The sequence below is a fragment of the Xiphophorus hellerii genome, chromosome 20, assembly GCF_003331165.1.
Source record: "Xiphophorus hellerii strain 12219 chromosome 20, Xiphophorus_hellerii-4.1, whole genome shotgun sequence".
Classification (NCBI taxonomy): Eukaryota; Metazoa; Chordata; class Actinopteri; order Cyprinodontiformes; family Poeciliidae; genus Xiphophorus; species Xiphophorus hellerii.
In genome coordinates, this window is record NC_045691.1 from 32,725,847 (window position 1) to 32,739,920 (window position 14,074).

Sequence of the window (14,074 nt, forward strand, 5' to 3'; positions counted from 1 at the left end):
AAAAAAAACGAGGTAGTAAAACTTAAAAAATATAAAATGGATCTCAGTGAAGCTAGAGAAAACTAGCAACTGAAGAAGATCTAGAGTTATACATGTCTAAACATGTTTAGAGAAATGAAGGAATTCAGAGTTAGGATGGTAGAAGGCGTGTCATTAGCATACTGTACATCCTGAACCGACTTACAGAAGCTTAGAAAGCTATTTTCATAATGACAACAAGATACAAGTTTTCTTTGTTTCTGTCTGGAGTATGAAAATGTCGGTTTTTGCTGTAAAATACTTTTTTGTAATTTTTTTTCAAGACAACGCAAGAATTGTCTTCTCTTGTAACACACAAACATTGTTATCCCGTGATAACTGACACTTACATGTTGTCATCCATATTGTCAGACCTGTTTCAGATACTATATACTATAGTTGACTACATTGAACATCAGTCTCTAAATTAAGAGGAAAAACTGTCACAGAAAGAAACACAACATGAAAATAAACTGTTTTCAGTTTTTGCTTCCCATGCGGGACACGACCTGCACACTTTCTGTCACCATCAAACATGTTTATGTCTGTCAGTGACATGTAAGGTAAGGTTAGCAAGCACAAAATTAAAATGTATAGAAAGAAAAAGAATCACTTCTAGTACCAAAAAACCATATTTAAACCAAGTCTTTTTTGGATGTCCAGAATTATATTAGACAAATCTGGAATATTTATTTTCCAGAGTTCTGTTGTCTATCTGTATAGGATCTGAAATGACGTTTTCTCCTGATAATAATTATGATTATATATTCATATTGTTCATTCTAGACAGGCAGTGTATTTGTGGATATCTGTTGCTGAAAACCAAATATATATGTATGGAAAATGGGATGTAATTTACCTACTAAATATCTAAACATTATTTACAATAATATCTTAGATATGTGAATTATTTATTTGTACCATGAAGAGTTTGTTTATGGATATCTGGATTACATTCCCATTCTGGGTTTAAAATGTCAAAATAGCCACATAAGCTTTATAGCACGTGTCTAACTCAGGGCCCGGGGGCCAAATCCGGCCCACCATTGCATTTTATGTGGCCCTCTAGATTCTAGAGAGACACACATATAGAGCCTTCAAGATAACAGTTGTGTGCTTAAATATTATTTTAGCAGTCAAATCATAGCCGTTTTCAATCATATTCGGCTTTACATGAATTTTATGCTATTCCGCAAATGTGAAAATTCACATAAAATCAACAGATCTACACATTTTCCCCTCTAATGCATAAGTGTGAGTTTATGTTTCTGACATTTTTCAACAAAAAAATGTCAAACCATTGAGTTTTGCTACTTTCCACCTGCAGGCGGCAGTATTTCTTACTTACAGTACTTCTACTACACTGCTGCTTCACTTTGTCTCGAGTCATAAACGGTTTTATCAACCAGCCTTTGAGAACATTCATGATCTAGACATGGCCCACAATGAAGGTGAATTGACATTCCTGTTTATAGGAACCTCAAGGATTGAGGATTTCTACATTTCATTAATATATTTTCATTATATTATTGAAAATATAAATATACTCAAATTTACTTACCAGCAGTTACTGTACATGCAAGTAATGTAATCATTGATAGCTTGATTTTGACAAGTAGGAATGTATTAATATTCTCTAAAAAGTGTGTTTTGTTTATTAAATGGTAAAACTGCTTTCTATACAGGCATATGAAGTGCAGTAATCTAATTGTTATGATGTGTAACACGCCTCCTGAACCTTCAAGACCCTAAAACAAAGGAAAGAACATCTCACGGCTCCTTGTCCCCTGAAACTAGAGTCCACCTTTAGCTAATTAGAGCAGTACAGGAGAGCCCACAGAGCTACTTTTGACCTCTGGCCTCCCCTGCATTCCTCACATCCATCGTCCCGGGAGTCACAAATCAAGATCCCCAGGAGAAGTCAGAACAGGTTTGAAAGCACGCAACTGATCAAACCTGAGACCTAATGGAAGGCTGGTGTGAAGCCTGTCTGTGTTTACAGTCTCAGGATGGAATGGTGGCTAATGGCTGCCAGGTCAACAAACCGGAGCACATTTTCCAAGAGGCCGGCCGGTCTAACGAAAAGTGTCAAGCAGAGTCATTCCATGGTCAGAGGTTGGCACAAACAGCTGCCAGCCTGTATCTAGTTGGTGAATTAACAGGCTTAGACAGACACGGGGTCCGGACCCCTGGCTTCCTGCTGTAACACTGACTGAAGCCGACAGACGAGTTCAGGTCAACACGATGACCCCCAGCACGTATTAGAACAATTCATAGCAGTTTATTGGATCCAAAATGAAGAAATATTTTTTTCCCCAAAATTCTGTAATTAAAAAAAAATCCTATTATGACAATGGGAAAAAGTATGAAATATTTGTGTACATAAGCATTAATAAGTCTTTAAAGCTGCAGGAGGTAACTTTTATTAAAAAAATATGTTTTTATTTGTTAAAACTGTCACCGAGTCATGTTAATAATACAAGACAGATAACCTGTGAATAGATCAATCTCCTCCAGAGCAAGCTCCAAAAGTCTGAAACGTAAAGGATGAATTTTAAATACCATGTTCAAGGGGGCGCTGTGGTGGCACAGGGGCAAAGCATGAACCACGTATTGAGGCCTTAGTCCTCATGACGGTGGTTGCAGGTTCGATTCCCAGCCTGGCGACATCGCTGCATGTATTCCCCCATTCTCATTACCCTGTTTCCTGTTGAACTACTTTCAAATAAAGGCCTTCTTAAAAAATACCTTGTTCAAGAAGAAGCTTTCCATCAACATCTGGAGATTTAATCACTCTGACCCGGTGTTCTGCTGGAGCACTACCTGCTGCAGGCCCCGCACTGCGCCCGCAGGCCAGAGGGCCAGACCACGCCCACCCCTCTGCCCAGGGATGGAGACAGAGAGCGACCCCCTTACAGCGAGGAAGAAGAACTCAACGTGGGAGAGAGGAGTGAGGGGAACCTGGTGCTGCTCACAGACTGAGCAACAGCCACACCTGCTACCAGCTCCCCATAGTGTGGCAGACTATCGCATATTTTATAAGAGTCCATCAAATGGTGATGCAAGCATGGTGATTTGTACAACGTTCACAATTTTCATAACTACTGCTAGCCACATAAAAATCCAAGATGGCTGCTGCGCCTCCCCAGATATTGCTTAAATTATTTTTTCATTATGATGTGTAAAACATTTAGTGGTCATAAATAGTTGTGTATTAGATCATAGAGTCACTCCAGAATTTCATCGTAAAGGGGCAGTGTTATGTAAAATCAATATTTTTGAGTTTAACATCATGTCATGATGTTATTCCCTCCTCTGGAACCGACCTGGAGCGTTGCCTTGATTCTTTCATGCATTTTTGAGAAATCCTTGTATCTCAGGGAGTTCCTCAATGCTTTTTCTCACAAAGCTCCTCCTCAGAGCTGCAGTCTCCAGCTGAGGTTCCGCCTCACACAGCAGCAGCCCACCGCTCCGCTCCCACACTCAGCTCCTCTAGACTAGCGGAAGCAGCAGTTAGCAAACACCTGGTGGAACGAACATCTGCTGAGCTCATCACACGAGCTACTTCTCAGTAAAACGATTCAAAGAACGGTTATAAACAGCACACAACAGAAAGATTGTTGTGATGACTTCCTGAAGGCGGAGTTTCAGAAAGAACAGGAGCTTCTTAAAGAGACAGAGGCCCAATTTCAAGGCATTCATTTACAAAGTCTAATTTCTTTTAAGTCATATTTGATATATACAGTATTTCTTATGTTAACTGAAGATAACATAGTTACTTGACTGTGCTCTAAAATGATAAAACACATAATACTGCCTCTTTAAGGTGCAGACATGGGATGCAGAGATTGGTTGGACAAGTCTGCCCTCTACAGGCTGATGACTGTCAGCATCCAAACTGTACAGTCACAGTGTATGGAGACAACTTTGCAGATCATTGTGTGACCAATGCATGAGTCAGAACACCAGGTGGTCCTGCGGTGCCTGCTGTAAAACGTTTCACACACAAACATAAAGGATAGAGAAAAACCCTCCAGCTGGTGTACAACCGTTTAATTCCACTCTGATCCCTGTGGAAGGTGGGAAATGTTTGATCACTTTCATTTTTGAAGGTTTTCTCTCACAGAACATGACTGTTAGGTTCACCGGCCTTAAGCTGAGTGTGTTTCCTCAGGGCTTATCCTGCAGGGATAAGATACAGGATGCATGACTTTCCTGATTCCCTGCAGGAAACAATCAGTTTGTTTCCTGCAAAAAAAACAAAAAACACCTGTCTTTCAAAATCAATCAATAACTGAGGAACATAAGCTGTTACAGTCAAGGTGAGATGAATGAAAATGACATGCGGTTAGTTGAACTTCTTTTATGTTCAGGTGGGTTAATGATCTGCAGAATGTACAATACAAAAGGAGATCTGTGTCAGCAGCAATGGGACCTTTGATTGCATAACTACGGGTTCCACCACGTGGCTTGTGCCGGCCAGTGATGAAATCAGCAAGTCATAGTGAGACAAGGTTGATTTTTAATGGCTTTGGTAATTAGGCTCCACTGCGTCAGCAGACGCTTAAATGTCCTTCTGGAAAGTTCTTCAGCCGTTCCGGGACGCTTCGTCCTCCTCACCCAGGAAGCAAAGAGAAGAAAGCTCCAAGTTTCCTTTAGATAAAGTGGGCATAATACAAGGAAGTAGAGTCAACTAAGTCAGCTTCACTGTGGTTTGTGTTTGCCTGGTAGACGTTTCCAGGTATCACTTCCTTACTGATGGTTGCTATAATCTAGAGATTTTGTTTTTGCAGTTGTTTCAGGGTGGCCAGTTATGTTGCTTAAGAGCATTTAGAATGACCAGAAATATTTCTATGATATAAATATCATAACAATGACAGAGAATATGTCAGAAAATTATTTATTAATGTCTTCAAAATCAGAAATGTAGATACAGTATATTTCTTTTGTTCTTTTAGGTCTCCTTCCTCAGGCTTCTCACAACAGCCAGCTGGAGTTCTGGTCCATTTGTCCAGACAGAACTGGTGGAACTGGGCCAGGTTTGTAGGTTTCCACCTCACTCCGACGCGTCTTTTCAAATCTTCAAAACAAATTATCTACAGAGTTTAGATCAGGGCTTTGTGATGCAGATCAAAACATCAACATTGTTGTCAGCACCGCAACAATCATGAGATCAGAAATATCATCAGAGGCACAAGACCAACAATCCTGTGTCATAATTATCACAGAACCAAAGGGAGACAGAGGACACCACACAGATGACGACTAACAGACGTAAAACAACAGAGGTGCTAAAAAAAGCTGGGATTTTATAATAAGCCCCACAAACTGAGCTGTCATCCTCAATCAGAAATGAGACAAAGTCATGACAAAGAGAAGTTTCCAAGAAAACCAAATTAGAAACAACATTGAGTAAAGCAAAGATGACACAAAGAAGTAATAACCAAAGGAAGTTTAGTCATTTTCCTAAAGTCACTGCAAAGTGGGGATGTTTGTTTTTTTTAACTCTTTTGCTCCAAATACAACTTGAAGATGTTCCACATTTAGAAATTGAAACTTTTGTTTCCAGAATACCTGAAGTTCAGCAAGAGAATACTCCAAGTACAGACAGCAGGAGCCTCGTGTTGGAGGAGATATTTATCAAGTAAAAGGCGGATCTGACCAGCTTATAACTGCTGGGGAGGTGATCAGTGGCACTGGAACCAGGCGGGTCTAATGGATGGAGGCTATGAGAGGCTGAGTTCAAATGAATCATAAACACTGAGAGAAACAAAATAGTTTTGTTTGCAAGTTTCACTTTCAGTCAGTTTCCTCAGAGCTGTGAGAATGTGTCAGAATGCTAGCTGCACTTCAATCAGCCTATCAGTCCTTGTCTGTATTTGCACAACAAAAAGCCAGAGAATCAATTAGCTCCCATCGTTCGTCCTGAACGGGTATCTGCCAAATGAAAACTCATCAAAGAGCCAGTTGCCATGGCAGCGCCTGCAGGTGATGGAGCTTTCAGATGAGAACAGCTGAGCCGAACAAAGGCTTCACACCAGCCTGGACGCGATTGAGGCTGAATAGTCCCACAGAGATGCAGAGGAGACGGTGCTATTCTTTCTGGCGCCCGGCTTCTCTGATGCAGATGATGTGAGAGGACTTCAATGGCGTGAACCTTTAAAATGTGCACACAACCTCCTCCCACCGGATGGTTTCATTGTTCTGTCATTGCTGCAGGATGAGGAGAGGTTTACTGAAACTGTGTGGAAGATGAGTGGAAACTAAACCATATTTGGAATGGAAAACTTCTTCCAACAGGAGACTGTTTCTTCATGTGACTCGCCATCGAAAGAGTTTTGCCATCCGCAAACTGTTTTTCTATTTTTAAAAAGAAAAGTAGAAAAGGACTATTTTGTCACTGTTAACCAAATTAATCGTGATGAATTGATTATTGAAATAATTGTCAACTAATTCATCAGTCAATTCATCGCTAACTCAAGCATACAGGCTGTAAAACATGCCCTTCTCTGAACAAACACCCTCAGAGCAGTAATTACAAAATCCTATACATTTTGCAATTAAGATTTTTTTTAAAAAAAAAAGCTTATTCTGTAAATATGTTCAACCCAGAACTAAAAAACTTGTCACTAGTTCAGATCTCCACTGTATTGATGATGAGGCAAGCACATTTTCATGTCAAAAAAAGAAAAGAAATAAAGAAAGTTGCAGATGCACCGTTTGATACAAATAATCAAGCTTACACTCAAGGAATGTGATGTTATTTCATTATTTTTCTTATTTAGAAAAAGAGTTGAATTATTACAAAGTATTTGTTTGCACTTCTATACTTCTAAGATTGCATAACATAATGGTAGAAGTTACTAAAGTGATAATTATTTTACAGTACAGGTAGGTGGTATGTGATATGGAAGCTGAGAAGTTATTAGAATGATGTAATAAATGTTTCCTATTCACTCATTCATAAATTGTAGGATTTGTTCATCCACAAATCCTAGTTTCTATTTTTAGGTCTTCAAGAAAAAGGAAAACATAAAAACTGAATCAAAAATAGGATTAATAAGAAATATAATTCATAACACACATTATCCTAACTTATTGAAATATATTATCATTAATAATTATTATTATCCAGGTTGTTTACTTATTTCAACAGGGACAATGCACAACACATAATATGCCAGAGTAAAGACTAGTTTGGAACTCATGCACCTAACTGACTACAAAAAAAGGTTTTATGGAGTCTGATGTCAATGATGATGTCATTGATGATGTCAATGAGTCCTTTGATCTCTGGTGGAATTCTTTCCAGATTCACACTGCTGCTGTTTCTGACAGAGATCTCACAAAGTTTTGGGACCTTTTGCAGACTCAGTTTTGGAGAAACAAGAATCGCTGAAAGCACTCAGAAAATGTTTCATCTTGAAAAGACTCCACAGCCGTCCCTCCGGCAGGAGAAAGATAACGAGACCATTTTTCACGAAGTCCTCTCTCTGCTTTTGGAGGCGACCGATATGTTGGAGGAGAAGGAGGATTTGACCGAGCAAACGAGGCAAATGCAGAGGAAAATAGGAGACATGGAATGTCTTGAAGAAGATTATATGTACCTCAAGAGCCAGATATTCATTTATAGTGCGATAAATGAACATTTAAGAGAGGAGTTTATTGTGTTGCAAGAACAATTGGAAGCTCAAGCTACCCTGAGGGATAAACACCAGAGGAAACAGAAAGAACTTGAGAAAATAAACCAAAGCAACAAAGCTTTTGAGACAGTACTTAAGGAGTTCATTTTGAAACTAAGGAATCCCAATAAACTGAAAGAAAACTACCAGGCAGCAAAAGATGAGAAAGAAATCCTGACACAAGAAAACACCAGGTTGGAAATGCAGATTCAGAAGGTCCAAAAACAGCTTTCACTACAAAACCAGATGGAACAGGAGTGGGAAGAAGAGGAACGGTGCAACACAAGCTTAGAAATGAACATCCAGGTTTTGGAGAAACAGCTTGAAGGGCTAGAGGACAAACTTTGGGAAAAAGAAACCAATTTTATGACTGGCTACACCCAAAACCTCCAGATTAAAATCAGCCAGCTCCAAAAACAGCTTAAGGACGAAAAGTACTGGACTGACAAACTGAAAAATATCAAAAGTCATTGGAGGGATATGAGTGAGACCAACAGCAAACTTCAAGCAGAACACGAGAAGCTCAAGCTTGAGCTGAGGAAAGCTAAAAGGTTGAAGGACAAACACGGTGAAATTCAGTCCGTTGTTCAGGCTAAGGAGGAAGAAAATGCCTTTCTGTCGCTGGAAAATCTAAGACTTAGGAAGGAACTGCAGAATCTTAAAAGCACGGAAGACAAAGTTGGAAAGTCAGCCTGTCCACCAAAGACCGATGAACATGAAAGAGGCCAACCTGAACAAACGCTGGATGTTATTTCCACCTCACCTGTCCATTCAGTGGGGGACACAGAGGACTCCTTCAGCCAGGGCGACCCACATCCTGATGACCAATGTACCGACAATAAAGCAGAATCCATCCAAGCACAATCAGAGACAGATTCAGAGAGTTTGAAAGGAGACGACAGGATGGAAGTTTCCTCAGATCTCAGTTCCTCATCTGACCATGATGTGGACGAGACCGAAGTCACTGCGGATCATGGATGTAGTGCAGATGAGACCTGTGATGGAACTGAACCACAGCAGTCCAACCAAAGGGAGAGATGGTGGAATGTGTCCCTCTACAACATGCTGTTTGCCTTACCTAAAACCACCCACAATTACTTTATTGGCAGACAATAAGACCAAGCTCACACACACACAAATACACACACACAAAAAAAACATTTTCAAGTTTTCTCCAGGTGATCTGAGATATGCCCAAGAAGCTGAGTCTCAGTGAGCCTTTTGCTAAAATCTCTGCTTGTCAGCAAACTGCACAATCGGCTCCATTCAGGGTCGTTACGAAACAAACAGGAAATCTGGAGAATCGTCACCTTCAACGTGTCTTTAGTCAGACCTGAAACCATCTGCAATTACTTTCTCCCCACACACTCACACCTAAAATAACTTCACATCACATATAACATTCACCTGATCAATAAACCAGACAAGCACAAAACAAATTAAATATGCAAAAGAATTGATCAAAATATTCAAACAATAAAACATAAACATTTGCGGGTTCTATTCGGGTACTCCGGCTTCTCCCCATAAAAGCTTCATGTTAGGTGACGATAGTTGACCTTTCACCTTGTTAATAGCCTTCACTACATACTGACGACGTACTGTAAGTACGCTATTTGATTCAGGTGTGTTTGACCACACCTGATTAATAATAATAGGATTAGTACTGTTAAGTAATTTGCCCACTACAAACAATCAATCAATCAATCAATCAATCAATCAATCAATCAATCAATCAATCAATCAATCAATCAATCAATCCATTTCATTTCAGCAACAAGACATTTCAAAGTGCTTTACATCATAAAAACACAAAGTTATGCAAAATAGAATCAGCAATCGAAACATTATATTTAATCAATCATCGTTACATTCTCAATCGATTATGTTTCAATAGCAACTCTAAACAGCTGGGGTTTAATCTACATTTAAAGGGGTTTCAGCTCTTTTTGAGTTTTCTGGGAGTTTGTTCCAGATTTGTGGTGCATAGAAGCTGAATGCTGCTTCTCCATGTTTGGTTCTGGTTCTGAGGGTGCAGAGCAGACCAGAACCAGAACCAGAAGATCTGAGAGGTCTGGAAGGTTGCTACGACAACAGCAGATCTTTAGTGTGATGCTAAGCTGTTCAGTGATTTATAAACTAGCGACAGTATTTTATAGTTTATTCTCTGACCACAGGGAGCCAGTGGAGGGACTTTAGAACTGGGTGGGACCGGAAACCAGACAGGAGGACATCAGAGCAGTTGGTTATAGTTAGAAAGCTATTTAATTGTTTAAACAGCTTTTTCAATAATTTTGCTGATGAGTGGGAGGATTGGACGCCGACCTTTGATTCTGCCAAACTGATTTGTCCTGATTGTTCTATTTTATCAGTGGTTTGGTGATTAAAACCTCTGACATGGTTCCTGGTGAAGCTTGCTCTCTAGCATCTTTCTGTTCTGTCTCCTTATTGTCTGTAATCTTTATTTTAAGTTGTTTCTGTTTTCTCTTTTTCTTGTTTAGTAGTTCTGTCAGTTGATTCGGGGTTTGTGAGGAAGAGTTTCACTGTTTTGATGGAGACGGTGTTGACTTTATGAAAGTTTGCGTAGCCGGTCACACACAGTCATTTCATTGATGTGCATCCCAGTCCGTGGCCTCAGAACGACCCTCAGGTTCCTGCGACCATCTTCTGATAGTTCTTAGTATTACAGGTTTCCTCTGAAAAAAGGGTTTACATTCTTGAGCAGAGGAAAATAAGAATGTGATCTGTGTTTTTTTCCCAGAAGCGATCTTTGTTTGGAGATGTATGAATCGTTAACATGTGCTCAAAACAAATCTAACATCTGGTTTTCTCTAGTAAGGAAGCTGTCAAACATTGTAAGTGTAGCAGGTAATCAGGAATGATTAAAATCATACATTTAAAATCATAAATTTAAATGTATGATTTCTGAACGACAAAAACTTTTCCATCCTGCTGTCTGGCAACAAACTTCACCTGAAGAAACATCATCCCTATAAACAGGTCCAAACTCAGATTTTACTGTAACATCAAACCGCCGTGACCTGGTTGTACTGACCCAGAAAGACACGGCTGTCGACTCGTCTGTGTCTTTCCTGATCAGGAATCCTGGGGACCACGACTGCAAAAAGTGCAAAACTTCTTTCAGAATATTTACCTCCCAGAGTTTGTAGGTAGATATTTATCAGAGCTCCAGCTTCAAGGGACACAGAATAATCTAACAGCATGTAAATAATGCTTAGACTTACTGTATGTTTGCACTTACTGTAGTGTAGCAAGTTTTCTATAAAATAATGTTTGTTAGCTGAAATGTTTAATTACATAAAATGTTTACTTAACAATAGGATCTGCTTCATTACCTGTTTACTTCTGACCTGGTGTATTTAACATGATGTACATCAAAAATGTACTATATGTACATTTGGTTTATGTATGTACATACAGAGATTTGATGTATTTATTTAACATACGCCAAATGTACATTTGGGATTTTTTTTATCACGTTTTCCTGTCACCTTTAATATTTACTTTGAAATATTTAATCACATCAGATCCATACTTAAAGATGGACTATATTCCATTTTACTTATGTGAAATGTTTACTGTGAAATGTCTGATTATATAATTGTTTACTTTAATTCCACAAAATGCTCATTTAAAAATAGGATCCGTTTCATTACATGTATACTTGTTACCTGAAATATTAAACTTGAGGTGTTTGAATAAAACGTCTTAGGAATGTTCACCACATGAACATTTATTAAATGAGAGAAACTGTACAAATATTTCTACACAAAACAATTTGTGCAAATAAATTTTTTTTTACAATGTACATATTTACATTAAACAGTACTGCCAGCTGCTACAAACAGTTCAAAACAATGAGTGCAGCAAACTTTTTTTTTTCTCCAGTCTATGTTTTCCATGTTAACATGTGGAGGTGTTTTTTGAGTTTGGTTTGACAACCATGTTCACCAAACTGCAGCACACATACACAATCTTATCAAGGAGTGTCGTCTCTTCTCCCTCACATGTGAGCAGCAAACTTACCGGCACAGTTCCGTGTAACACTTTGAATTTGTTTCTCATGCAACCGATCACTCTGTTCACGCGGATTCTGAGGTGAGCTACAGCTTGCGTGTCTTCGACATCTTTAGCATAGAGCTGACCTCTCCCTCTAGTGAATGATGGCATTCTGACCTCGGCGCACATCATTCCTACACCGTCTTTAATATCGAAGCCTCTGCCAGCTAACACGATGTCCCCAGGTAATAAATTGGAGAGAAGGCCACAGTTTTCTGCTATGTGCTTGTCTGATGCACGCCCGCCCCATCCGTTAGAAATAAACGAAATTGAACCGTGCGGCGTGATACCAATCAGGTATTTCATTGTGTGTCTGCCTTTGTGCTGAGAGAAGGACTGTGCGCGTGCTTTTAAATTTGAGGGCTTTTCTGTGCCTATTTCGAAACAGTCGACAATAATCGCCACACGCTTTCTAAATGTTTTCAAAAACTGAGGCGGCATGGCGGCTTGTAAGCAATGCCTCTCGGGCCAGTTCACCACCGGCTTAAGGTGTGCGTACAACACATCTAGGGTGTCACTAAAGATGTCAGACAGTGTTTTGTGTGACACATTAAAAAGGTGGCAAAGATGCTGAACAGGCAGATCGAGTCTAAGGCGCATCAGTGTAAGTACAAGCATTTGAAATTGTGACAGTTTTCTTGATGCTGGCAGAAAAGGCATAACGGTGTTAAACAACGACAACAAGACGGCAAAGCAAGGAAGTCCTGTGTAATATGTGACCTTTTTTGTGTCGTCCTTAAAAAAACTTTCGGCCAGCTGTTGTTTGTTGAGCTCGGACCTGAGCTCCCTGTTCTCCTGTAACAGACGGTCTACTTCTGCCATCCTCTCTTCACACAGCTGACATTTGATTTGTTGCCTTTTTGCTGCTGGTTCATGTTGGTCTTCCTGACCTGCAGCCTCACAGAGCTCCTCTCCAGCTGGATCCTCTTCTATAGTTAGCACTGCAGCGTGTTTATTATTTGGCTCTTCTGGGGTTTCTGATGGAGTCTCTGGAACCTGCTTCTCCACTTGTCGATCCGACACGTCCGTCGCTGCACCGCTGCAGTGCCTCTTTAACCGACGGGAACGTCCGTCTGATTTCGACATATTTAAGGGGGGGCTCATCAACAGAGTTGGAACCCAGTCTGGATTCTGCTCATCCATTTCATATGAAGGTTTGCCTTCAGGAGGACATATGAGAACACAGATCAGTGTTACTACTGTAAAACTGCCAACACTAGAGCAATTTAAGCAGTTTATTTCATTTAATGTTAATTTTACTGATACTGCGCTTTAAAAACAGCTATTAACTGCACCAAAGTGCTGTACGGTATTCATAAAAAACCACCGATAGAAACACATTGGAATACAACACACGTTACATACAATATATATATATATATAAACCAGGTCGTGTTTACCATCTATGAGCTAAACATGAACTAACCGTGAGCACTCAAACAACAAAGCGAATTTAGACACTCACCAGAATGGAAATGTTTGGAACAAACTTGTATGTATCTTGGAATGTTGGAGAAGTTTATATCAGGACGTTTCACCGCTGATATCCAGGCCAGTCGTCTTCTTTTGGTTAGCTCAGATACATGTTCTCCCTCCCGTTGTTTCCAGGCAGGGAAACAATGAAACGAAAGTCCGTTTTCTATCTTTTTGCCACTGCGGTCGTGTGACCGGACGTTACAGCCAACAACACAACAGGTGCGAACCATTGCTAAATTACTTAAATTTTTTACAAATCTGCGAAAGTTTTGTTTTCGACAGATATTATTTGTTGCCCTTCAAGATGGCTCTCATATCCCATCAACCACTGCGCAGCAGGCTACATCTACCAGTGACGTCAACATTAGCAATCCTGCTAACAAGCTTAGCATAATTTAGCTAACATATGTATGAAAGAGCACTACTGAACTTACACGGTTTGTTTGGAAAAAGCTGAAAGGCTCCCTCTCTTTTTCTGGCTGAACATTTCTCTGGCAAACTGTGCAGCTCAGAAGCACGTGAGCCACAGGTGCAACACACAGGTGTTAAACCATATTCTGTGACCACCGTAATGTGAACGTATGTGCTGTTGCATTTTAACACGAGGGGAACAAACACAAATGAAAGAGAGACGGTCAAATACATACTAATATTTGACCAATAATGTTATTATGGAAATATAGCTCAGATATTGTGACCATACGATTAATTATAGAACATGAATACTGGAGCATTTAAAACATGTTTACTTATAGAAAAAAATGTTTAAATAGTATGGTCTGTCTTCCCATAAGTAAGCATTATTTGTATTTTTCAAA

At 39.7% G+C, this 14,074-nt stretch overlaps 1 protein-coding gene across 1 annotated transcript; it reads right to left on the reverse strand.

Moving 5' to 3' along the window:
• Positions 1–11,434: 11,434 nt before the first annotated feature.
• On the reverse strand, positions 11,435–13,594 carry LOC116711191 (uncharacterized). Its single transcript, XM_032550591.1, has 2 exons — positions 13,246–13,594; positions 11,435–12,940 (listed from the first exon to the last, which is right to left on the reverse strand). The coding sequence occupies exons 1-2, from the start codon at positions 13,484–13,486 to the stop codon at positions 11,625–11,627; spliced, it is 1,557 nt and encodes a 518-aa protein (XP_032406482.1). The 5' UTR covers positions 13,487–13,594; the 3' UTR covers positions 11,435–11,624.
• Positions 13,595–14,074: the final 480 nt, after the last annotated feature.

Coding starts and splice junctions, on each gene's coding strand:
- LOC116711191 (XM_032550591.1), bottom strand. CDS start 13,486: ATGGTTCGCACCTGTTGTGTTGTTGGCTGTAACGTCCGGTCACACGAC. Junction 12,941..13,245: donor TTCCAAACATTTCCATTCTG/GTGAGTGTCTAA, acceptor GTCCTCCTGAAG/GCAAACCTTCATATGAAATG.